General features: G+C 51.5%; 1 protein-coding gene across 9 annotated transcripts in view; it reads left to right on the top strand.

The window, feature by feature from the left end:
• The window catches only part of CTIF (cap binding complex dependent translation initiation factor), a 262,255-nt gene that overhangs the window by 57,378 nt on the left and 180,150 nt on the right, over positions 1-24,727 (top strand). For 6 of the 9 annotated variants that reach the window (XM_081078716.1, XM_081078711.1, XM_081078712.1 and 3 more), the window contains exons 2-3: positions 10,693-10,900; positions 16,191-16,238. In XM_081078716.1, coding sequence (XP_080934842.1) covers positions 10,721-10,900; positions 16,191-16,238 — 228 coding nt within the window. In that variant the 5' untranslated portion in view covers positions 10,693-10,720. The remainder of the gene's footprint in view (positions 1-10,692; positions 10,901-16,190; positions 16,239-24,727) is intronic. The other 3 variants (XM_081078718.1, XM_081078717.1, XM_081078719.1) reach the window with 1 other exon arrangement.

Raw genomic sequence — 24,727 nt, 5'->3', positions numbered from 1 at the left:
TGTCATGTATTGCTTTCACAATGTAACTCCTAAGGGACAGGCCTACTTCTTGATTTCCAAATTCTTAGCAACATCCCTCACTTTTTTTGTGGTCACAGGCCACCTACAGTTACGTTCTTGCAGGGGGATCTCAAACTCAGATGCCTATGAGGGCCAGGCAGGTAATGTGCAGTGAGCGGAACCCTGTGAGAGTGACGGCTGTGGGCAATGGGCAGACATTAAGGAGAGGTGGGGTCTGTGGAGAACTGGAGATCGATTGCATGCCTTGTCTGAAATGGTCAGCACCGGTCAGCTCTAGCTGATGGCTGCAGTGTGGGAAGGTGGGCCAGGCTTACTAGACCTCCCAGGTTTTCAAAAAATAAGACGTGGGTTTTTTTTTTACATGAAATCTTTTGATTTACAAATGTTGGGTGAAATATTTTTAAAATACAGAACAAGCCAAACAAAACGCAGTGTGGTCCAGACGTGGCCCCCAAACGAGCCTTTGCTGCCTCTGCTTTGTGGTTAGGCCCCTGTGCCGGACAAGTTCGTCCTCCCAGGTGGTGGGGGACGGAGGCGGAAGGCCCAGTGAGCAGCTGCTACGGTGTTCCGAGGGGTGGGGTCGCTGTGAGCCGGGGTGGTCAGGGTGGCGTCCAGGAGGTGGGCTTGAGCTGCCCTTCAGGACGGGGAGGGGAGAGGGGACAGAATGCTGTTCTCTGAAGGCCGGGCTGTGTGGGTCCTGTTCCCGGCTTCAGAGACCCCCCCACCCCCACATCGGGCTCTTGGAAACCACTCAGTACTGTCACTGTTCCAGTTGGGCTCTAATTTAGGACGTTGTTGCCAGGAGAAAGAGAGCTGCCTGGGGACCCTGGTTACCCCAAGAGAGACACTGGAGAGAGAACGTCACCTGAGAAGGAAGCCCTGGGGTGCTGGGTCACCATGCTTGGAGGAGCTTTCTGGCCTTAACCTGAGGTGCTCTCACAAATTCATTACAAGGGTCAGAGCAGGACACTGTTGGTCTCCCTTCCCAGCGTGCTCCGGGTTGGTTTTTAGTCTTTGTCCATCAACCCAGAAGCTTTTGAAGGCCAGTGGTGGGACCTACCCTATCTATCCCCAGGGCCCATAGAGGAAAGAAAATGGGTCTCCATGACTTCATACTGGTTGGCAGAGCTGTATACCCAGGAATTGGAATACAGGCAAGGGCCAGACTGAGACCTAAGCAAGGCCCAGGCAGTTCCGAGTGAGGCCACATCGGGGATTGGTGGGGTCTGTGGCAAACGAGCTCAGAACGAGCAGTGACCCAGGAGCACCAGAGTAGCCAAGGTGGGCTTCATGGTGTGTCTGCAGCTAGATGCTGAAGGAGGAGGTGCGATTCGGAGAGGTGGGAGAAAGCGCAAAAGATAGTGGGGACACAGCAGGGGGTAGGTGTGATGTCCAGTGATGGTCACAGCCATTAAGTGCTTGCTGTATACCAGGCTGTGCATTCTCTCGCTGAGCCCTCACAACACCTTATGAGGGGGCACTTTCATCACCAGTCTACTTGGAAGATGAGGAAAGAGGCTGCCCAAGGTCCCAGAGCTAGGCAGTGGTTTAGCCAGCATCGGAACCCAGCATGGGAAGCCGTGAATGTTAGGTTACCCTCTCTTAGAAGCGGGCGGCTGTGAGGAAGCCCCGTGACTCCCGCCGGGAATGTGGCTGGCTGGCCAGTAAGCCTCCAGCTTTGATGTGTTTTTCTCCCCCATGGGGCTTTGCCTGTGACTTCCGTGCCCCCTGGTACCTGTAGGGCATGGCATACAGCAGGGGCTCCGTACCTGCTGGAGTGAATTGCCTTGAGGAGGCTTTTGAGTGTGGTGGGAAGTTGGAGCCCAGGTTCTGGAATGAGGTGACCTGATTCCAGGTGGCCACAGGGAGGGGGACTGGACAAGTGTACCCCAGCACCCTTGGCTTTAATGTCCTAAGAGCTTGGAGGGGGCTGCGCGAGAACCCGGGCCCAGGGACAGTGGGTGGGAGCAGTGAGGAGACACAGTCTTGGGGAAGGAGTGTGCTCGAGTGGGCGTGGGGGGCTGGGGGGCTGCAGGCCAGTCCCTTGGCCTGGGTTTGGGGCAGAGAGAGGTGTAGGATGGAGCGGGTCCTCAAGGATCATGCAGTCTTGTCAGGACAAGATAAAAACCCATAAAAAATTCAAGCGCAGGACAAGCGTTGGGTAACAGCCCAGGGGAGGAGGGGTCAGGAGGCAGCCTGTGCTCTGTGCCAAGGGAGCAGGTGGGGAGTCAGTGCTGGGAACCCAGCGGGGGCTCTGGTGGGGCCTGCAGGCCCAAGAGCAGGGCCGACCTGGACACCAGGGGCGTCCAGGGACAAAGCAGGGCTGACATCCGGAGCCCACCCCCGGGGCCCTCCTGCCTATTGGCCGGGCCCGTCTGCTGCTGTGCAGGTCTCTGCAGAGCCGGGACCTTTCTGTGTCAGTGTTCTTTCTCTGACAGGAAGTCCCCATCAGGAGCGGGAATCCAACGCATCGTCCCCTGGGTGGCCTGCTCAGGGTGCCATTCTCACGTGGGCAGGGTGCACTCACTCCTCTGCTTCTGCGGTGCCAGCCACCGTGCATATGCTGAGGAAAGAAGGATTTGCAGCATGTCATGCCTTCCTGGCCTGCAGTGACCTGTCCCTTCACTGTGAAATCCAGTCTAGCCCCTCAGTTACTCTTGGAGGCTACTCGTGGAGAGACCACTGGGCCCCGAGCCCCGTTTATCTTTTGCATTGACGTTCTGAACGAACTACAGGGCTTGGTCCTGGGTCCTGCCCGAATGGCAGGGTGTGAAAGTCATGCGATGATTTGAGGGTTGTCTAGTATTAGGAATGTCTGTCCTGTTATTGGCAATCTTTGGGGGAGGTGACTTAGCTCAGTAGGGGGTCTCCCGCGATGGCAGACTGTTGAGGGGCTTGGAGTCTCGTGACCTGCATTGCTGACCTGGCTCTATCCAGAGGCATTTAAGTGGCTCCAGCAATTCGTTCCCCTTCTCCACGCCTCAGGGCCCTCATCTGCACAGTGAAGGGGCTGCATTCTCTAAGGACCACTGAGGTCACGTGGCTTCTATTTCAGAAGACCCTCCAACTTGTTCAGACCAGCTGGATGTGTCTGAGCCCCTGGCTCAGCATTGCAGGGCACTAAGTAGGTGCTGTTACATGCACCTGGCTCTGCGAGCCCAGAATGGAGGTGGAGTGTCTGCCAGTAAATAGTACTAGGTTGGTGCAAAGTAATTGCAAAAGTAATTGCGGTTTAAAAGGTTAAAAATGATTGCAAAAACCACAGTTTCTTTTGCACCAACCTCATAATTTTGCCTGTTGAGGTTTTGCCTGAACCCAAGATAGCTGACCCATGGGCCAGTGAGTCAGGGTGGAGAATACAGACCAAGGTGAGATACCTGAATAATGGATTGAAGGGAGTGAGAGGGCTTCTAGATAGATCTTGGCTGTTCAAAGTGAGGTCCTCTGACCAGCAGCAACGTCTGCTGGGAGCCAGTTAGAAATGCAGAACCTCAGGCTCCCAGCCCGATGCACTGAATCCGAATCTGCATTTTAACAAGATTGCCCATAATTCATGCACACAGTCAAGTTTGGGATGTCCTGCTCCGGGCCACCTAAACTCTTAAGACCATACCTCACAGAAAGCAATACATTGAACATGTGTAGGTGAGTCGAAAGTTCCATGAAACAATTGTTCCACTGACACTGTGTATCACTCAATGATATTTTCAATGTAGTTGTGTATTTTTAATGCTGGGATCATGAGTTTATTTTATACTCAGTTTATTTTACAGCTCACTAAATTGCTGAGACCTGCAGTTTGAAAAACAGCACCTACCTTGCTAACACCCTGTCTGGTGTTTGAGTAACAAGGTGTTACACTGGTGTGTGTCTCGGCAGAGGGTGTACAGGGGTGGGGGGGAGTGTCAGATTTAGAGGATACCAGGTGTCCTCGAGTCCTGAGACAGTACATGCTGCTGATTTCTGAGGTTGCCTCCAGTTCTGAAAGTTTCTACACTTTCCCACTTCCGGGGGTTGGAGACCTAAGGCCCCTGTCTGTGGAAGCACTGGTGGAATCCCCCTGCAAACCCGACGTGGCCCAGAGTCCCTGGATCGGCACTGACAGGAGTGCCCGAGCACAGGGCGACAGCTGTCCGGGAAGGGCATTGTTCCCCTTGTTTATGTAGGAGGTAGAGCGTGGGCTGGACGAGGGGGGGGGGGTTGGCAGCAAGATGTGGTGATGAGGTTCCCATGGCTCCCTCAGGGAGAGCTGTGGGCGTCCTCTGTGCCTGGACAGCATGGCCTTTTGCCTCCCGCACTCTAAGCACACTGCCTTGGCCAAGGCCTGGCCCTGCCCTGGGGGCCACCTGACAGCTGACAGAGGAGGGAGACCTGTTGCAGGCTCTGGGTGAAGGTGTCAGTTACCAGCACCCTGTGGAGGTGGGAAGGGAGAGGGGACCCGCCTTATGTGTCACAGGGTCACCAGGAGCCAGCCACTGGAGGGGAGCCCAGGGGAGTGAGGCTGGGGGAAGGGGCCATGGGGAAGGTGAGGTAGACGCAATTCAACACGAGGGGAGCAGTGGTGACGTGCTGGGCTCATGTGCCTACCTCCCTCTTCAGAGTTGCCATCCTACTGGGATGGGCGCACAGACCCATGAGCCCCAAGGCCTCTGAGCTCAGGAGCCCGGAGCAAGCCCCCTCTGGCACCCCTGAAGCCGGCCTGGGCTCCAAGGGAGGCTGGACCATTGCAGCAGCCAAAAGCCAAAAAACACATTAGGGAAGCGGAAATGAAGCCCTGGGGCTTCCTCTGTGAGGTCCTAGGCGGGTGCTGCCGGAGTGAGTTCTGTGCTGCGGGGCGGAGGGCAGCACAGAACTCTGATGCAGGGTGAGGGGTGGGTGCTGCCTCCTTTCAGGGCCTGAAAGGATGGGTTCCTCAGAGAAGGGCTGGTGGGGGCGGAGCAGAAGTGTGGCATCTGGTTTGCAGGTCACTGAATTCATCCTGGGGTTTGGGGGCGGAGGTAATGCCTCTAATGCCTGGCTGTTCTTAAAGGGATTGGCTAAATTTGCAGCCTCTAATGCCATTTGTCACTGGAGTGAAAGGACGCTGAGCCGGAGGGACAATTCCAGCTTCTTGCCTCTGGGCCCTCCCTTCTCTTCCAGACCTCTAGCCCCAATGGTGGCAGGGCCAGAGGGTGGGGGGAGAGAGACCCCATGCCGTCAGCAGAAGCACCTTTGCCAAGTGCAGGTGCCGGAGGAAGCCACACATAGGGCAGCGAGGGGAGGATTCGCCTGGGCCTGGGTCTGGGATGTGGGCATGGGCCAAGGTGCCTTTCATCAAAGGACATGGGTGTTTTGTTTCTGGCCTTAAAAATAATGAGCCAGGCTCATCTTGCAGGAGTGAGAAGCATCGAACAGGATTGGCTGTAGCAGGGATTGGGGGTTCCCTAGGCCCCTGGGGCTGGGATGTGGTCCCTTAACACCAGGAGGAGAGCAGGAGGTGGGCGCAGGTCCTGTCTGGGAAACACAGGCCAAGGAGCCCCTCACCCCTCCCTTGCTCCTGCAGCCTGGGTCCCTCCTAACGCTGTGGCCACCCAGGCCTGCCCCGCCCTCCTGCAGGCCCAGGGCTGCCTGCCCTTTACAGCAAGGAGCAGCCTCAGCACTTTCCCCGTGCCTGCAGCTGCCCTTGTTTTCCCTCCACATCCGTCACCTGGCAGGGAGTCGGGAGGGGGGCAGTTGGCTGCAGGGGCAGTTTCCTGGTATCTGTCCTCCGCTTTGCATGGCTCTGCCTTGTGGGTGGCTGCAGCCAACGTGTCTCTTCTCCTCTTCCATCCCCTCCTCTCTTTCTTCTTCCTCTGGCCCCCTCCCCTGTATCACTTTTACTGATCATGAAAACATAAGCTCCTCTTGCTGGCTCTCAGCTCAGCCAGCAGCCCAGCTGTTTGGGAAGTTTCCCATCCTGCTCTTGCAGTAAATGAGAAACTGAGCCAGGAGGACACCTGAAAGCTCAGGCAGGGAGGCAGCAGAACACGCCCTCAAGGGAAGCTTCCCTTTATTTCTCTGTGTCTGCACCAGCCTCAGACTTTGCTCTGTGCCTCCTCACTCTTTCTACCTTACAAATGGGGCAGAACTTCTAGGTACGTACCCCAAAGAATTAGAAACAAACTCGGGTACATGCACACCCATGTTCACAGCAGCGTTATTCACAACAGCCAAAGGCGGAAACAACCCGAATGTCCACAGACGGACGAATGGATGAACAAAATGTGGTCTATACATCCAACGTTTTATTGTGGTACAATGTATTATTTCTCCAGAAAAGCGAGGCTACAACATGGATGAGCCTCGAGGACAGTAGGCCAAGTGAAATCAGCCCGTCACGAAAGGACAAGTCCTGTATGACTCCACTTCTGCGAGGTACCCAGCGTAGACAAATTCACAGAGACAGAGGGAGAGCAGGGGTTGCCAGGGACTGGGGGAGGAGGAATGGGTTTTGATGTCTAACGGGCACGGAGTTTCTGTTTCGGAAGATGACACCGTTCTGGAGATGGAGGGCGATGATGGCTCTACAGCCACTGTGAATGTACTTAATGCCACCGAATCGGACACTTGAAAATCATTGCTAAGTTTTATGTTATGTATATTGTCTCACACAAAAAATGGGGCGTGAGTGACCGAACGTCCAGGCTGAGAGCTGAGGAGGTGGACGATGGAGACGCTCTCCCTCTCCCTCCTCCTCCCTCTCTTCTCTGGTAAAAAGATAAAGCCAAGCTTTTCTGCGAAGGAGGGGCTTCTGGGCTCCCTGATTGGGACTCATTCTGGAAAGCACAAGTGAGCCCAAGGGACGGGTTAGCTTGGTTTCTCCTTGGAAAGCAGAGTTCCTGGAAGCACCCCAGGAACTGGAGTCCTTGGGGTGAGTGACACAGGAGGGGGGGTAGAGCCAGACTAAGGGGTGTATGCTCTGTGGGGGCAGCTGGGGCTCAATCCCCTGGGACTTGCTGAGAGACCTTAGAATTGTCATCTGAGAGACCCAAGAGGGAGTGTGCCCAGGGGCGTTAGCTCCTCACACTTCCAGGGTGCAGGTACTGGGTACTGGGTGCCAGGTGGGTGCATGCAGGTATCTGCTGGCCAGTGACAGTGGAACGCTTGCAGAAGGTGTGCAGGGAAACAGCGGTGAGGGACTGTCAGGCTACACTGTGAATCTGATTGGACGGCAATGACTGGAGGAGAGCCGAGAGGATGTGAGGACACAGGGGTGTCCTTGGACCAGTGAGGGGGAGTCCTCTTTTTCCCTCTGGGCACCAAAATTCTTCAGGGTGGGAGTGTGTCTCAACCTCTGTCCCTTTCCTCAGTGAGCCAGGTTTGGGGCTCCTTCACAGGACCCTGGGGTGTCCCCATGAGAGGCCCACGAGAGCCAGGTAGAGCCCAGGCAAGCAGGAAGAGGCTGCTGCTGGAGGCAGAGCCGGGCACTCGATCCTCCTGGAAAAGCGCCCTTCCAGTTCCTGCAAAACCCAGTCCTCCCCCTGCACCTGTGAAAGGTGCCAGGAAGCCCTTGATAAGATCTGAAGTCTTCCAGGAATAATAGGTGTGGCCTCAGGCACTGGCTTTTCCTGCCTGGGGCTCCTTTTTAGCCCTCTCCAGACATGAACCTTATCATACCATCTCAGGAGGCCAGCAGTTAGGGACAGGCCCAGCCCTCTGGAACCACAGGCCCGTTGCAGAGTAAGAAGCACACATCCAGCCCTTGAAGAATTCAGTGCACATTGGAAGGGCAGTGGGGAGTGGAGAAGTGGGAGATGTGCAGAGGGGAGGGCCTGAGCAGGCTGCCAGGAGGTGGGATGAAGAGGCAGTGGGGTGTAGATGGACAGGGAGCTCTGCTGTGCTGACGTGGGCAAGTTACTTAACTACCCTGAACCTCAGTTTCCTAGGTAGTACAGTTATACCGATCTCATAGAGTCGTTGTGAGCGATAAGTGGGTGAAGGCATATCAAGGGCTGAAAAGAATGCCCGGCACGTGATGGGGGCGCAGCACACAGTAGCCATTCCTGTTATTAGTGGAAGTTGCAGTGTTCATGCCCGTAAGCCAAGGCTGGGTGAATCCTTTGCCCACTAGCCACCAGTAAACATGGGCCCTGGGCTTGTGGACAGGTGGCCTCTAAGGCACTTTTCTAGCACTCTGTGAGTGTAAGGACCTTTAGATTTGGTGGGTGGAGAGAAGGGGAAAATGCGTTTGGGTGAGGGCCACAGTGCGAGCAAAAGCAGCGGCACAAAGGGCATCACATGTTAGTTTTCTATGGCTGCGTAACACGTTGCTGCAAACTTAGTGGCTTACAACAATGCCTGTGTGTTATCTCCCAGTTCTGGAAGCTGGAGCGAGTCCGGCTCAAGGCTGAAATCAAGGTGTCTCCAGGCAGAGGTCTTGTCTGAGGCTCTGCGGGACAAAGTCTGCTCTCGCGCTCATTGGTCTTCGGCAGAATTGACTTCCTGGTGGTTGTAGGACTGAGGTGCCCTTTTCCTTGCCGCCCGTGGCCAGGGTTTGTGCCCAACTCCTGGAGGTCATCACGTTCCTTGTAAATGCCTTGCCCCCCCCGCCCCTTCTTCAAGCCAGCAACAGTGCAGTGGTTCTTCTGCTTTGAATCCCTGTCTCTGCCTCGAGTCCCAGATTCGAGGGTCTCCTGTGATGGATGAGGCTCCCCTGAATTATCTCCCGAGCCACTGATTTGGCATTTAATTATATTTGCAAAATCCCTTCCCAGAAGCATCTCGGTTGGTGTTTGATTTAGTAACGGGGAGGTGTGTATCCAGGACCCTCTGATGGTTCTGCTGACCACATGTGGCATGTGTCTGGGACAAGGAACAGAATAGACAGGGGGCTGGAGGGGGACCTGGGCAGCCATTGGAGCCGGAAGGGTAAGGTGGGAGTTGGTGGTGGGAGGGATATAGGCCACTGCAGGCCTTGGACAGGTGGAGGGAGGGGCTTGGACACCCTCACCCCACCCCTGACTGTGGCCCTGCACCACCAGGCGTGCTTATTCCAGCCTGAGCCGATTTCCTGCAGACCCACTGCCACCTGAGGCTCCACACCTGGCTTCCCTCTGATGAGGTTCCTCGGCCTGAAACCATGGACTGTTCCCTCTGGGATGGGTGGACAGACCCATAAGCCCCGAGGCCACGCGCTCAAGCCCGGGGCAGGCTCCCTACAGCACCAAACGCTCCCCTGCAGCTGGATTGGTGTCCAAAGAAGGCCGGGCCCCTTGCAGGAGCCAAAAACCAAAACCTGAGTCAGGAAACCCATTGAAGAAGGTGTGTGTCCACCAAAGCAGTTCTTTCTCCCATCGCCAACCCAACCTCTAAGAAAGCCGGCAAAGGTGTAGGGGAGTCCGCATGCAGGATCCCCGTAGCATTTCTGGAACCCAGTGGCCATTCCTTGCCCTGCTTTGAATTCATTAGTTAAAAACTCAACAAACCCTTGATCATCGTTGAATAACTGTTCTAAAAATGTTCTCAGTAATCCAAATGAATTTCCAAATGGGAAATTCAAATGTTCCTGAAACATACTTGGCCTTTGTCTTTATTCTCAAGTCACAATCTAGGCTCACGCAGCCCTATGTGGTCTCAGAGCCCTGTGCATACATTATTCAGATTTTCTTTGTGGATTTAGTGGTGGTGGTTTGGTAGACAGCCATTCTGCTAGTTCTATTGGTAAAACCTTGTGTGGCCCCACTGCTTCTCACTGAGTGGGCTCCCCTCAGAGCTCAATTATCTCCAGACAAGGAAAGGGAGACCCGACAAGCTTTAAAGCCTATTACCACCTGGCTTAGAACATGTCAGGAAAGAAAGGAGGGTCCCTGGTGGGAAGGGACCTAGAGGTGAGAAAGGTTCTAGCTCTCCCCACTTCCAGCTGGGTCGGTGGAAGCTGCCAGGACAAGGGTGTGGGAGAAGGCAGTGGAGGTGTCCCAGCAGGCCTGGGCCCCTACAGCAGCTGCATTCACCTAGTCTGGTCAGAAAGGGACAGCACTTCTGTTGTTGGACTTGAGCGGTATCCCTGGAATGCTGGTCGTGCACATTACGCCAGGCCGCACCAAAGAGCCAGGGAGAAGGCCAGAGGGCTAACGAGAAAGTCATGCACCTGTGCAGGGTGGCCAGGCGGCCCCCATGGCTGGGCCGCGCCCCTCCCAAACAAACCGCTAGGCCTTTTACTTTCTGTCATTAAAAGCAAGTCACATATCTACAGACTGGCATAGCATATGTCCCAGAAGCCACACCACCAAGAGGCTGCAAACTTAAGGCCTACAGGCTTCCAAGAGAAGACATCGCTTTAGAAGGAAGCATTTCCTTGGAGGGTTTGTCTCTGGGGACCCCCTGTACCTCCTAATGTTTAAGTTAGGGACATCAAAGCCTATGGCCTATTTTATTTTGCTTTGTGGCAGATTTTGTTAACTCCAGGCTGGGAGGTGGGGCTTGGGTGGTAGGCTGGGTCTGTCTTCTGCTTTTTCCCAGGTGGTAAGGTCTAGGTGTGGACTAAAGCCTGACTTCGCACAAGTTACTGTGGTGGCCAGTTAGGCAAGTTTCCTGCCTTCTCTGGGCCTCAATTCCCCTCTCCCTACAGGAGAATTGTAGTATTCTCTTCACTTGAAGGGGTCATCGCCTCGGCCTCCAGCTTTCTCTCACAGCCCTGTCCGTTCTCTCCTGCAGCTCCTGCCCAAGCCCCTGAGCTGGAGGGATGGAGAACTCCTCAGCGGCGTCGGCCTCCTCCGAGGCGGGGAGCAGCCGCTCCCAGGAGATTGAGGAGCTTGAGCGCTTCATTGATAGCTACGTGCTCGAGTACCAGGTGCAGGGGCTGCTGGCAGACAAGACCGAGGGTGACGGTGAGAGCGAGAAGACGCATTCCCACATCTCCCAGGTGAGCGCTGGCCCGGGGAGGGGTACGGGGAGAGGGGCCAGGGCCTGGGCAATCACAAGGGCCTGCGCCTTGCTGGCAAACTCAAAGAGGGTGATAAGGAGACCCTAATTCCAGAGAGGGTCTGGCTGCCTGGCCCTACATTGCCGAGGTGTGGATGGTCCCATCCACAGAGCGTGGACTCCAGGCGGGAAGCCCCTCTCAGCCCATGACCCACTTCTACTCCATTCGACCCCACTGGGCGGCTGACCCAGCCAGAAGCACAATTCATTGAACACATTTATTAAGCACCCACTATGTGCTACATACTATTCCCTGTCCTCCACAAGCTTCTGTTCTAGATCTCTGGAGATGGTAGCTTATGCAAAACGCACAGAATCAAAAGGCTATAACTTGTGAATATTTTCTCTGATTTCAAATACAGGCAGTTGTTGGCAGCCACAGAATTGCATCTGTTAGGCATTGCCCCAGGACTCTGTGTGTTAGACCTAGTTAGGTACATGAGGCTTCTGGCCAGGATCTCACGCTAGTGTCACCCCCTCCTGGGTCAGTCTGCCGCAGCCCTGGCCTTGGGTGGAAGTCTCAAGTTCTCCCAAATAGAGAGGCATTCAGAGCAGCAAGCATATTGTATGCCCCGAGGCCTGGCACTGTAAATCCACAGTAGATATTTGTTCAAGAGTTGGCTCCAGATTTGCTTCTAGCTGCCTATGTGACCTTGGGCAAATCCCTCAACTTCTCTGAAGCTTGGTTTTCTTGTCTGGCCAATGATCCCGCTGCCTCAAGAATGTTGTAAGGTCAAAGGTGATAAGAAGCTCAAAGCTACAGAGAAGCAGGGTTTTCCTGCCCAAGGAAACATGGGAGGGTCTCTTCTGTTCAGGATCTGGGCCCCAGGTGTCCACCTCTTGTACTTGTTTTCCTACCTCAAGCAGGAACTCCTGACAAGGAGAGGGGAGCCACTTGAGGGAAAAACTGAATGCAGCTGACTGTGTGGGCAGAAGATTCAGGCCCTGCAGCCAGCTTTTCAGAACGCCAGAATGAACCTATGGCTTTCCTAGAACTCAGGGCCGGGAGTCAAACCAGGGAAATTCTGAAGCCATGGTGGTCCTGCACTTTATCCCCACTGGGAGATAAGGAAGAGAAAATCAGCCCTGAGCGGGAAGTGGAAACATATGTGAGGCTTCCCTTGTCCTTGCAGTTCTAGAGTCACAAGTAGCATAAGCCTGTAATTTGTCCAGGGTTCACTCCACAAGTGTGCATTGAGTGCCTGCCCTGTGGCGGACACTCTTCTCGGACTGGGTATTCAGGAGTGAGCCAAACACACAAACGCTCTGCCCTCGTGGAACTTCTGTTTAATGGTGGGTGATCACTGTTGTGGACAAAAAGAAAACAAGACAATGGAATAGGGACTGATGAGAGTCAGGAAGAGTTTGCAGATTTCAACAGGATGTCAGGGAAGATGTCACTGAAGAAGGTGACGGAGAGCCAGGCAGATTTCTGGAGGAGGAGTGTTCCAGGCAGGGAAACAGCATGTGCAAAGGCCCGAGCTAGAAGAATATTCCTGGTGCAGCAGGGAGGCCAGTGTGGCTGGAGCAGAGAGAGAAAGAGGGAGAGCCAGAGGAGATAAATCAGGGAGCAAATGGGGACATGGAGACAAGATAAGCCGGGGCTGAGTCCTGGGATCTGACAACATGGAGAAAGCAGAGGTGTGCAGAGGAGCCAGTGAGAGACCAGGAGGGGGCTGGCAGTCAGGCAGGAGGGAAACCAGGCGAGAGTGGAGTGTTAGAAGTCCGAAGGAGGATCTGTTTCAAGGAAGTGAGGGGCATGTTCCCTGTGATGGTGCTGCAGGTCATGAAGCAGGATGATTGACAATAACCTGAGTCACGGGGGCTACTGTGACCCCAAGGAGAGAGGTAACCATCGAGGGGTGGGGGCGAAGTTCAAGTTGATGATTGGAGATGGGAAGGATAATACAGATCCTCTCTGTGTTTCAGGAATTTCGTTGTAAAGGAGAGAAACATGTGGTATTCGGGGAAGTGAGGTCCAGATGCGGCATTTACAACATGCTGCATTGATGGGAGTGGTCCAGGGCAGAGAGGGTGGTTGTTGGAGCAGTGACATTGAACAGGTGACAGGGCTTGGCTTGGCTGGGCCCCCAGCTGGTCACCCACAATCACAGGAGGGAGTTGGCAGGCTTGCAGCCATGCGTCCAGAATGACACCTACTTGTGCAACATAGCTGTGGCTTCCTCCAGCTGATTCCAGCCGTGATGGTACAGGTACAGGGTTATGAAGGTGTTATTTAACCAGGATTGAGGTACTTTTAAGTGAGGACAGTGGAGGGAGTGGAGGGAGAGGTAGATGAAGGAGTAATGACAGTGATATCCCATGACACTGAGCTGGGCAAGGAGAGGAGCGAGGACGCAAAGCTGGTGGTGAATCCTGGAGGGTGGTGGGTCAGTGGATTGGAGGTTCTGGGGAGTTGGAGAAATTGTCGGAGTCCTGGTGTGAAAAGGAGTGAGTAAGAAAGATAGGAGTGTCCAAGAGTGGAATGTTTGAAACCCAGGGTAAAGGGGGCACATGAATTGGTGATAAAAGAGCTGGGTATAAGAGTGGGAGTGTGTGCGGAAGAGGAAAGATCAGGAGGAGAGGGATCCTGGAACTGAGAGGCAGGGTATAGGAGCCAGCTTCGTGGACATTGAAATCACAAGAAAGGAAAAATGGATGCTGAAAAGGTAGCAGTCATCCAGGAGAAGTCTTCAAAGAGCGCAGGGAGTGAGGTGGCGGGGTGGATGACCTGGGGGGTCGATTCAAGGGGGGAGGTGTCTTGTGTCATGATATGTTAATTTATTTGCATAACTTTGTTTCTTGACTTAAACTACTGATTGTACAGTTAACAATATCATGACCTGACATGGAAGTGGGAGGGCCCTCTGACTAGATTGGAAAATTTCTCAGGAAAATGAATCTCTTTGGGTTGTCTTGGGCAGGAAGGGGAGAATTAGGTGAACCAACTCTACTTTTCCATGAGCGTCTTAGAGCTGATTCCCTGGGAGCAGGCCCCATGCACAAGTGGTGGGCTGGCCTGGCGTGTGCCACGTGCCCCACCACTGTTTGGACTCTGGTGTCGTCCAGTAGGGCATCCTTCAAAGGTTCCTCCAGGTGAATGGGGCTTTTACAGGAGGAGGGTTCAAGGAAGCCATGAAGCTTCACCCCGGAGGAATGCTTTGCGAAAGGTACAATTTCCATTCCCAGAGCAGCCATTTGGGAAATAGTTTTGGAAGGAGGGACCCGTTGCTCTGCACCCCTGACCTTCCTGGGGTGACTGCTAAGCTCTCAGCATGTAGAGAGATAGAGAGAGAAGTGCTCTCGGGCTGACCCTGCACTGCCTGCCGGCTCCTGCTCCTGGGACAGGTGAGGCCTGACCATGCTCCAATCTTCACATCTGGAGGGGCTTTTGCACAGATGTTTGTTGCGAGACATAATGTAGAAAACGTGGCCATTTGTAACATTTTAGGATGTATTCCTTAAACTTTCCACATTCTCTGAAGTTCCCGGAAGAACGCAGACACCAGGCAGGATCCTGGGGTCCACCTGTGTGCTGCTGGCCAAGGAGGGACATTTCAATCCTGATCTCACCACCCCACTCCCTACCCCACAAACACAGCTGGGGTACAGGCTCCAGGTGAGGACAGCTGTGGATAACTCTAAGCAAGGCCAGTGTTAGACATGTCTATATATTACACACTTCTACTGACGCAGCCTTGTGGGAAATCATTCTGCTAAAATACTTTTGACTGTTTTTATTTCATCGGATGACTATTTCTGATGGAAGCCAAAAAACAAAGAACAAAAATGACCTCAGAGAAAGTCCTCGTCTGCCTGTCTGCAGGCAGTGTTTTATTGTTCCTGGGAGAGGAAAATTGTTAGGCATCTTGGAAACCTTGAGAAAACTTGAGGGAGTAAAGAAGCATGCTGTTCTTCAGTTGGTGAGGTCATTTTTTTTTTTTTAGGATCTGAGAGATGACAGTTGACAGGAAGAAAATACCTCATGATGCTTGTACAGTTGTGGTTTTCCGTGCTTCCCCTCCCCCAGCAACAACTAGGAAGAAGGATGGATGGATGGATGGATGGATGGATGGATGGATGGATGGATGGATGGATGGATGGATGGATGAGATGGATGGGGAAAAAAGGAAGGAGGGAGGGAGGGCAAGCAAGCTTTCTTTTCTTTAGATGAGTAACCAAGAGAATGTGCGTTCTAAGTTTCCAACTCTTTCGGGATACCATATTTAAAATTACCCCACACATTTCAAGAGCATTTGCCCTCCAACGGGTTCCAAGTCCCCAAAGGCACATCCTGAAAGCTATCCTCTCTCTTGGGAGGAGGGGATTATGCCCCTATTCTGCAGAAGAAAAGACTGCGATGCAGAGATGAGCAATAGCCAAGCCACACTGCTCGGTGGCTGCGCAGGGTCCTGGTACTCACCCCTTCCCCACCTACTTTTGGTCCCCTGGGTATCGGCTGTTGGGTGGTTAATGTATTTCCCCCCGTGGAACGAGCATTAGGACTCCACGTCTCATTGACCATTAAGCTTTGGTGGAAGAGATTGGGATGCCGTAAGTGGGGAAAGTTTGGCACTTCTAATGTTAGTGGATGGTCCCTGTGGATCATCACGGGCTTCAAAGCGGTGTTCACAATTCTGTCTGCACAGCGGACTCGTTCGGGGGGCTGGGACCGGCCCCCACCTCAGAATTCAGTTGAGTGGGGAGGGGCTTGGGCCTTGCATTCTTCTCATCCCCTGTGTGACCCTGGTGTCCCACTAAGGTTGACAACCACGGCCTCAGATGGCGCATGTCTGTCTCCCTTCCGCACCCCTCCATGCCAGCTGCTCCACTCTCTTGGAGGGACAGAATGTCGGGGTGTTGTGAAGAGCACACATTTAATGAAGGCGTATTTTCCAGGAAGCTCCTATGAATAGGTCAAATGAAGAGCCAGCGAGGGTGAAGATAACTTCCTGTAGTTCTTTGTATTGCTGTCAGGCACACAGAAGTCCTGGGTTTTGTCTCACATGCAGAGGGACCTTTCCAAGAGAGAGGCAGCCATGCAGCCACGTAGGCTGGGATGAGAGTCTTCAGTTTGATGTCTCTTTCTCACAACGTTTTTCCTTCTCTTTCTTCACGTTTTTCCTTTTACTCTGCCTTCCCTGTTCACGGTGCCCTCATCCCCCTTTCATCCCGTTCATTCATCTCCTCCTGCCCTTTAAATCCTTTTTCCCTACCATCTTTTCTCATAGGAGGAAGCACTCAGTGGTGGACCACCCATGAAAGGCTTAACAGAAGAAGTGAGTTTAAGGGGAACTGTGGGGTGGTTGACCGTGGGGGACTCATTTGATTTTCCCCCTTATTTTAAAAACTAATTTACTTTGACTTACATGACTGCGGTATGCACACATTCTCATGGTACACAAGAATTCAGACATTATCAATAAAATCTGCCTTACCTGCCTCATTCCACTGCTTTGCCCGCCCTCCCATCCAATCAGTGAGTTAGCTTCCTCACCTTGTTTAATGTTTTTACCAACATATATATAATATGACTTACAGAAATATAGTATTTCACAATCATAAATCATAGCCAGTGACTGTGTTCAATAACTTGCATTTTCACCCAGCTCTATGCCCTGGGGAGTCTTCCAGGCTTGTACATCTGCTGTTTTCTGTTTAATGGATAATATGGATGTCCCATAAGTTAATCACTCACCTATTGATGGGCATTCAGGTTACTTCCAGAATTTACCCCAGAAATACAAGGTATTTAGGTGAATACTGTTGAAGATGCCTGTTTCTACACATACAGAGTATTTCTTTAGGTAGATACTGAGCTGTAGAATCAGTTTCAATAGCTGTTGCCAGATTGTTCTCCGAAATGATTTCCATTATTCACGCTACCACCAATGTATTGGGGCCAGTTGTCTGTTTGTCATTTTAATTTGCGTTGTCTTGATTTCTAGTGAGGTTGAGCCCTTTTTAATCTGATTACCAGTCATTTTTTTTAAGGTTAAACTTTTATTTTACTTTTAAAGCAACAATTGGAAAAACAGAGAAAGAAGTCCACCATAATTTTATGACAGAAACTAATGTAATGTTTGCCTTGATACGCCATTTACAAAGCTGAGCTTCTAGCATACATGGAGTTTTTAGCTTGCTTGTTTATGTAGCATGAGCTCCTAGACATTGTTTGGTGGCTTTGGGCATAAAGCACAATTGTTTAAATCGGCCCTTTTTCTGCCAGTTACTGTTGGCTAAATAGAGAGATACAATTACAGCGAACATGTATTCCTTCAGGCGCTGGTCTCGGCTCGGAGACGAAGTCGTGAACAGAATAGACCAGAACCCCCGTCCTCCTCGCCCTTACTTTCTGGCGGGACAAGACAGACAATAAACAAAGATGGATGAGGATGTTAGAAGGTAACACATAATGTGGCGCAGGAAGCGGCAGGGATGCTAGTCTGTCCCAGAAGGCTTACATAGACAGGACTTTTGAGCAAAGATTTGAAGACAGACGATGGGAATGAGGCTACTTAGGAAGGAGTATGCTAGGCAGAGGAAAGTCCAGGGCGTGCCCCACTTTGAGGAAGAGCTTTGGGGCCAGTCTGGTGGGAGCCCAGGGAGCAAGGGGGGTGCTATAGAATAGCCGGGTCTGCAGGGCCACGTCAGCCCTAGTGAGATGGGTCTTTCTCCTAGTGAGATGAGGAGACACCGGACGGTTTTGAACAGAGGAGGGACACAGTATGACTGGCTAACGAGGATCGCTCTGGATGCTGTTTGGAGAATAGGGGCCGGGGCCAGCAAGGGGCCGGGGCTGGAGTGGGCATGGGAGGACGGGCGGGAAAGGAAGCAGGGAGACCAGGAAGCTGGTTGGTTGGTCCAGGCGAGAGGTGATGGTGGCCATGAGCAGTGTGGTCACTGTGGAGATGGGAAGAAGTGATCCGATTCTCATTATACTTTGAAGGTACAAATGACATGATTTTTCTAATGAATGACCTGGAGGATTTTGGCCTGAGCATATAGAAAGATAGACTTTCCAGAAATGAAATATGGGAGACCCTGGAAGAGCAGCTTTGGGGAGCGAAAGTCAAGAGTTCAGTTTTTGGACATGAAAGGTTTAAGATAGTATTAGATACCTTAGTGGAGACGTTGATCAAGCAGTTAGATGTGCAAAGCTGGCGTTCAGAGGGGAACGACCTGGAGATTCACATTTGTAAATAGTAGCATGTGGGTATCATTTTAAGCCCAAGGAGTGAAGGAGTTTAGAGCAGAGAGTCAAGGACTGAGCCCTTAGAAGTTGGGGAGACGAGGAGGAACTAGCAAAGGACACTGAAGTGTGTCCATGTGAGCTCATTATTCTTTATAGCAGTTCTATGAAAGAGATGCTTTTATTGTTGCCAGCTTATACGGGAGGAAACTGAGGCACAAAGAGGTTGAATAAGCTGCTCAAGGTCACACAGCAAGTGCTCTTTGGCCAGTCTGAGGTTTGAACCAGGGGGTTTCACTGCAGTTGCCATATACTTAATCTCTCTGCTATTGGTACTTTGGGTTACTACAGGTGGGGAAAGTTGAGTCTTAGGGATGAAGTGACTTTTCCAAAGGTCATAGAGTAAGTGATAGAGTAGCAATAGGAACTCGAGATTCTCTGCTTCAAGAACTCAAGCCCCTAATCACTACGTTGCACTGCCTGTACAACAGGAAAGTTGTTTGTTTTCCAAGGTAAGAGCAAAAAGCCTTTCTCCCCCCGTCAAATCTCAGCCCTTACACACTACGCTTTCCTGGAGTTTCACTGTGGACGGGGAATGAGCTCCAGCCAGTCTCCTGTCTCACCACCCCTTCCAGAAAGCTGGCCCAGAATAAAGGAAACAGCTGAACATGGTCCCAACTCTGAGAAGCTCAAGTCTTAGGCCAGCAGGATTCTGCTACTGGCTGTCCCAGGCCAGGACTCTGGGCTCTGTGAGGCCATGAGGAAGCCACTTCCCCTCTCAGTTCCCTCACAGGGAATTGAGGGCACTGGATGACAGCAGTAGTTCCCACAGGACCTTCACATTGCACTGTGGGTAATCCTTGATTAAGAAACCCTGGATCAGGTGACTTTTTAAATAACTTTTCACTTTGAAGTAATTTCAGATGTCCATAAAAATTAGAATAATTGTACAAAGAATACCTGCATATCCTTCACCCTGATTCTACAGCTGTTAATATTTTACCACATTTGCTTTCAGTCTCTTCATCAATTGATAGGTTGAGCGATGGTATATATAAACTTTGCTGATTTATTTGCGAGTTAGCTGCAGATACGATTCCCTTTTATCCCTGAAGACTTCAGTGTGTGTTTCCTAAGAATAGACACATCTTTTTACATAATCACAGTACAGGAAATAAACATTGATTCAATACTATTATTTATTTTTTAAAATTCTAGGTTCCTCAAAACATTAAACACAGAATTACCATGTGATCCAGCAATTCTACTTCTGGGTACATATCCAAAAGAAGTGAAAGCAAGACCATGAATAGATACTTGCACACCTATGTTCATAGCAGCATTATTCCCAATAGCCAAGCGCTGGAAACAACCCGAATGTCCATGAGTGAATGGATGGGTGAACAAAGTGGGGTAGATACATACAATGGAATATTATGAAGGCTTTAGAAAACCAAAATCCTGTCATATGTTACAACATAAAGTCCTCTTTGAGGATATGATGCTAAGTGAAATGAACCAGACACAACAGGACAGGTACCGTGTATCCCACTGTTTTGAGGCACTTAGAATAGTCATTTCATAGAGAATCAAAGTAGAACGGTGGTTGTCAGGGGCTGGGGGAGGAAGGGGACAGGGGGAGTTGTCATTTGATGAGGACATAGTTTTAGTTCGGGGGTAATGAAAACGTGCTGGGGATGGATGGTGGTGAAGGTTACACAACACTGTGACTATACTTAATGCCAGAGAATTACATACTTAAAAATGGTTAAAATGGTAGATTTTATGTCATATATATTTTACCACGACAAAAAAAAAAATCTGGTTCAGTGTCTAACCCAAGATCGCACGTTACATTTAGTATCTGACATTTTTAGTCGCTTTTTAAGTCAATACCTATTTGTGCCCTTTACTCATTCTGCCACTTTCGGGCTGTGTAACCCTGGGTCAGTTACTTAACCATGCTGTGCCTCAAATTCCATATTTGCAAAGCGGCGATAATAAACGTGCCTAGGTATCTGCGAGGAGTGAATGCTGATGTATGTAATGGGCTGAGACCAGTGCCTAGATTTAAATGAGATCTTTACATATTCTAGCGATCCGTCATCCTTTGGCAGTCCACCATACGTGCTGCGAGTAACCCCCTCACTTGCCATTTGTTCGTGATTTCTTTTGTCACACAGAAGTTTTAGGCTTTGATGTGTAAAACCTGTGTCTTGGATTTTAATCAACTGGGAATGTGTTGTCCGTGGATCGTGTGAGGCAGACCGCTCGGGCCATTTTGTCTTTACCGCTAGCCAGTTGTCCATTCCCGTGTGTCTGTTGATCTCTCCTTCCCCCTGATTGGAAACACGGTCCTTACCACATACCGAGTTCCCGTTTGTACGTCCGTCTGTTTGTGGATGCAGTTTTAGCGGTGGACCTCTCTGTCTAGTCCTGCGCGTATTGAGCATGCCGGTTTGGCTCTGGCCACGTGATCCACTCTGATATCTGCAAGGGCAGGTCCCTGGGGGGACGTAGACACCATTGGGAAGCGGGTGGTTTGTCTTTAGCTCCTTCCACCTCCCCGACTCCAGGCTTTTCCCTTTGACCCACCCTCCCCCATGGGCAGTGTCTTTCCCGGCCCTGCACCAAGTCTGCTCCTACAATACTGTCCATCCTACATGCCAATGACTGATGGTGGATTTTAACTCTTTTTAGTGTGAAATATTTCCAATGTACTAATAACAGCAGAGAATAGAATAAACATCTGCTTTGAAGAGAGAATAAACATCTGTACTCCCCTATTCGTTGAATCTTAACCCTTGCCATCTTTGTTTCCGCTTTTCAAATTAAGAAATAAATTATAATAGATATGGTGGAGGCCAAAAACCATGTGAATTCAATGTTCATCGTTTCCATATATTTAAAAAATGTCCTATTTTTCCTGCCTATTTCTGTACCATGACCTTTTTTCAGGCAAATGTCACCCTTCTCCCCCAGAGGACTTGCTCCTAGCTGAAAACCAGTTGACCTTGAAGGAGAAAAACACTGTACATGCAGAAATCAGGCGTGGGGGCGGGGCGGGGTGGAGGAGAGTGTTCCTGAAGTGGTGGCCCTTCTCTCCATCCTGGAATCATCTCGTGTAAATAAGGACTGGGTTGGGAAGGTGTGTCTGTGTCTGGAGATTTTTCTAGGCGGTGGCTTAGACGCAGGAGGTGGTGGCTGAGGCCTAAGAAGAAAGAAAACAGCTTTGAGAGGGGGGTCCCAGCAGAGGCCAGGAGGAGCTTTGGAACAGGGACAGGAGAGCTCCCGGGGGCTTCAGGACCGAGAAGAAACACTTCCCAATGGAGGTGATCAAGGGAGCATCAGAGGAGAGGGTTCCCGGGGCTGCTGCTTGGCTGCGGGGTTGGAGGTGAGGTGCCACACGGGTCCAGTGGGTACGGCTTCTTGGGGTAACGGAAGAGACTCCCACTGAATCCTCCTCCCAGGGTCGGGAGAGCTGTGCACAGTTGGACCACATTCCCTCCTCTGGGTCTCTGAGATGCGTGTCTGTGGACTTGACCATCTTGCTTTCCTTCCCGCAGATCAGCCCCTTGCTCCTGCCTTGTCTGTGCCATGCGCTCAGATCCACTTCATTTCCATCTCTGTCTCCACCACCGTAGAGACTCTAGCTTCCTGACCTGCTTCCCCCGGGCCAGTTCCACCTCCCTAACAGGGTCGCCCCTCCTGGTCTGACCCTGTCTCCCCAGGAGTCACTGACTCCTTAGCCAGACGTGCTTGCCGTGGTCTTCCATGATTCACGCCGGGGCTCGCTTTTTCTCCAGGAATCCTGGCTTGCGCATTTTCCTTCCCTGCACCCATCCCTGCGCCCCTGCTGAGAGCGCACTCTTCCTTATCTCAGCCTAGCCCTCCACCTCTCCTGGGACATCTCACGTCTCCTGTGAAGGGAGGCTCCTGTTGCAGGTCCCACCCCAAAGGCACTCGGGGAAAATGGCTCCTAGTTGTCGGGTATAAAGTTAAGGATGACTTTGCTGAACCAGAGCAGTCTCATAGGAACGTGGAACTGCTCTTAGAAAGCCCAGCCAGGGGGATGAGGCTGCATGTGGCTGCCTCTTCTGTGCAGTGCTCGTCTGGGGGAGCCATCGGGGCTCCCCAGCCCCACCCTGCCGGGGATCATGCTAACCCCAGGAGGAGACGCACCCACCCTGGAATTGCCATGCTGTGGGATGTCACCTCAGCACCATGAACCTGGGGTTGAAGTGTTTGGGACGTCTGGGACGGAGGAAGCCTTCCTCTGCAAGGCCGTCCTCGAGTGGGATGACGAATGCGTGAGCTAGTCCTCTTCTCAGCCGGGGGTCATTGGGCGCCTCGGCCTCCCCCAGCCCTGTCGTTCAGGCTCCAACCAGGGAAGGAGAAACCACTTCAGTATGTAAAGCAGAGGGGTCGTTTTTACAGTAGTTTAAACATTTTATATATACACACACATACAAATGTGTATATGGATATATTATTCAAAATATACACACGCAGACATCCATATATGTGTTACTTTTTATTTTGAAATTATTTTAGCCTTATAGCGAAAGTACAAAAATAGCACAGGGTATTCCCATGAACGTATCAGTTGGCTTCCCCTCGTATGAACACCTTCCGTAACCACAGTACGATTGTCAGAACTAAGAAATTAACATTGGTACAACGGGGCTTCATTTGGGATTTTACCTGTGTTCCCACTAATGTCCTTTTTCAGTTGCAAGATCTAAATTTGTATCACATTGTCATGTCTCCTTATCCTCTTCCAGCCTGTGACACTGTCTTGGCCTTTTCTTGTATTCCACAACCGTGGCACTTTGGGAGAGTACTGGTCACTTATTTTGTAGAAAGTTTATCAATTTGGGTTGCCTGATGTTTTCTCACGGTTAGACTGAGGTTGTGCATTTTTGGCAAGAGCACCTCGAAAGTGATGTGCCCTGCTCTGCATCCCATTGGGGAGGCCATGAGGATATGTTTTATTACGGGTGCTGTTATCCCCATCACTTGGTTTTAAGGTGATGTCTGACAGATTTCTCATTTTTCCTTTTCCCACCCTATAATTAATATCTTGGGGAGATGCCTTGAGACTGAAAATATCCAGACAGAGGGAATTTAATCCAGGGGGTTGGTTACCCAGATGGTAAGGGAACTGAGAGGCTCAACAACCCAGGGATTAGCAACGCCAGGAAGCCATTACAGACCTGAGGCACAAAGGGAGGAGATGGTGTTGCCAGAGTCAGAGGTCAAGGTCATGCACAGACGGCCCCTGTGGTGAGGGCTAGAGCCGTGAAGGAGACCTAGTCACTGCTGGTGATGCCATCTGAGGCAGAGAGAGCGGGGAGAAATGCCCTGGGTTCTCTCTTCCTGTCTCCCATGGGCCAAACCCAGCTGATGCAGGAGCCTGGGGTCGCCGTCTGCAGGGGTGAGCCCCTGTGCAAGGCAGAGCAGGACTAGGCAAAAAGTGGGCGTGCGGCCAGGACTCACCCGGGACTGGCACGCCTCCGGGCCCTTTCCCTCGAGCTGTGCTGGCCAGTAAGGGAGCCACGAGCCACTGGTGACTCTCTAGCACTTGACATGGGGCTGGTCCAAACTGATGTATGCACTAAGTGGATTTCAAAAACTTAGTGTGGAAAGAAAAATGTAAAATATCTCATTAATAATGTTTACGTTAATTACCTATTGAAGTGATAATGTTGTAAATATTTTGAGATAAATAAAATTTAATTTTGATCTTTTTAAACTGTGGCTACTAGATCGTGTAAAATTACATCTGTGACTCCTATTTGTGGCTTTCATCCTATTTTCCCCGGCCAGCACTGCTCTAGAATACACACTTGCACCTGCCTGGGTCATCAACATTGTAATAAAATACCTGTCCTGTACAAAGGTCGTGCCCTTGGCTCACAGTCAGGAGGGCGTGCCCAGCCAAGGTTTTACAAGAGCAGCACTGCGCTGGCCTTGAGCCATCCACAGTCACTCACAGTTCTGACCAAGAGTGTTAGGCAGAGAGATTGGGCTCGTCTGCTTTTCCTGTATCGCACAGGAGGTAAGTCGAGGTCAATGGTCGGCATAGGCTGCACGGCTAGCTAATGTTTAACACAATAATAAAGGCACCACCATATCGCTGGATAGCACCTTACAGAAGAAGGCCATGCTGTTACTACTGCGTCCTGTCTCTACAGTATTTTTATGGTTTCCAAAGGTCCTCGCCTCAGTCTTGTAGAGTCACCCACCCTTGCTGTCCCCATTTTACAGACGACAAAATGGAGCCTGGGAGATGACACAGATTGCGCTGACTCTCAAACTTCTGGTGCATCATTTGGGAGCTTATCAAAATGCTAATGTTTAAGTCCCACCCTCTCAGAGTCTGGGTGGAGGGTGGGGTCCAGGGACTCTGTGTGGCAGGCTTTGGGGACTGGCATGCAGGTGGTTGTCAGACCACCTTCGGGGCATGCCAGGCCTCCGAGTGCTCAGGGTGAGTGGTGGGACCGGGCTCAAGCCAGGACTCTGACGGCCAGTCTAGGATGCCTCCCAGCGCCAGGCCGCCCTGTCAGGCCCGAG

Source organism: Rhinolophus hipposideros (genome assembly GCF_964194185.1).
Source record: "Rhinolophus hipposideros genome assembly, chromosome: 17".
Taxonomy (NCBI): domain Eukaryota; kingdom Metazoa; phylum Chordata; class Mammalia; order Chiroptera; family Rhinolophidae; genus Rhinolophus; species Rhinolophus hipposideros.
Note: the sequence above shows the minus strand (reverse complement) of the source record. Positions and strands in the feature narration are given on the sequence as shown.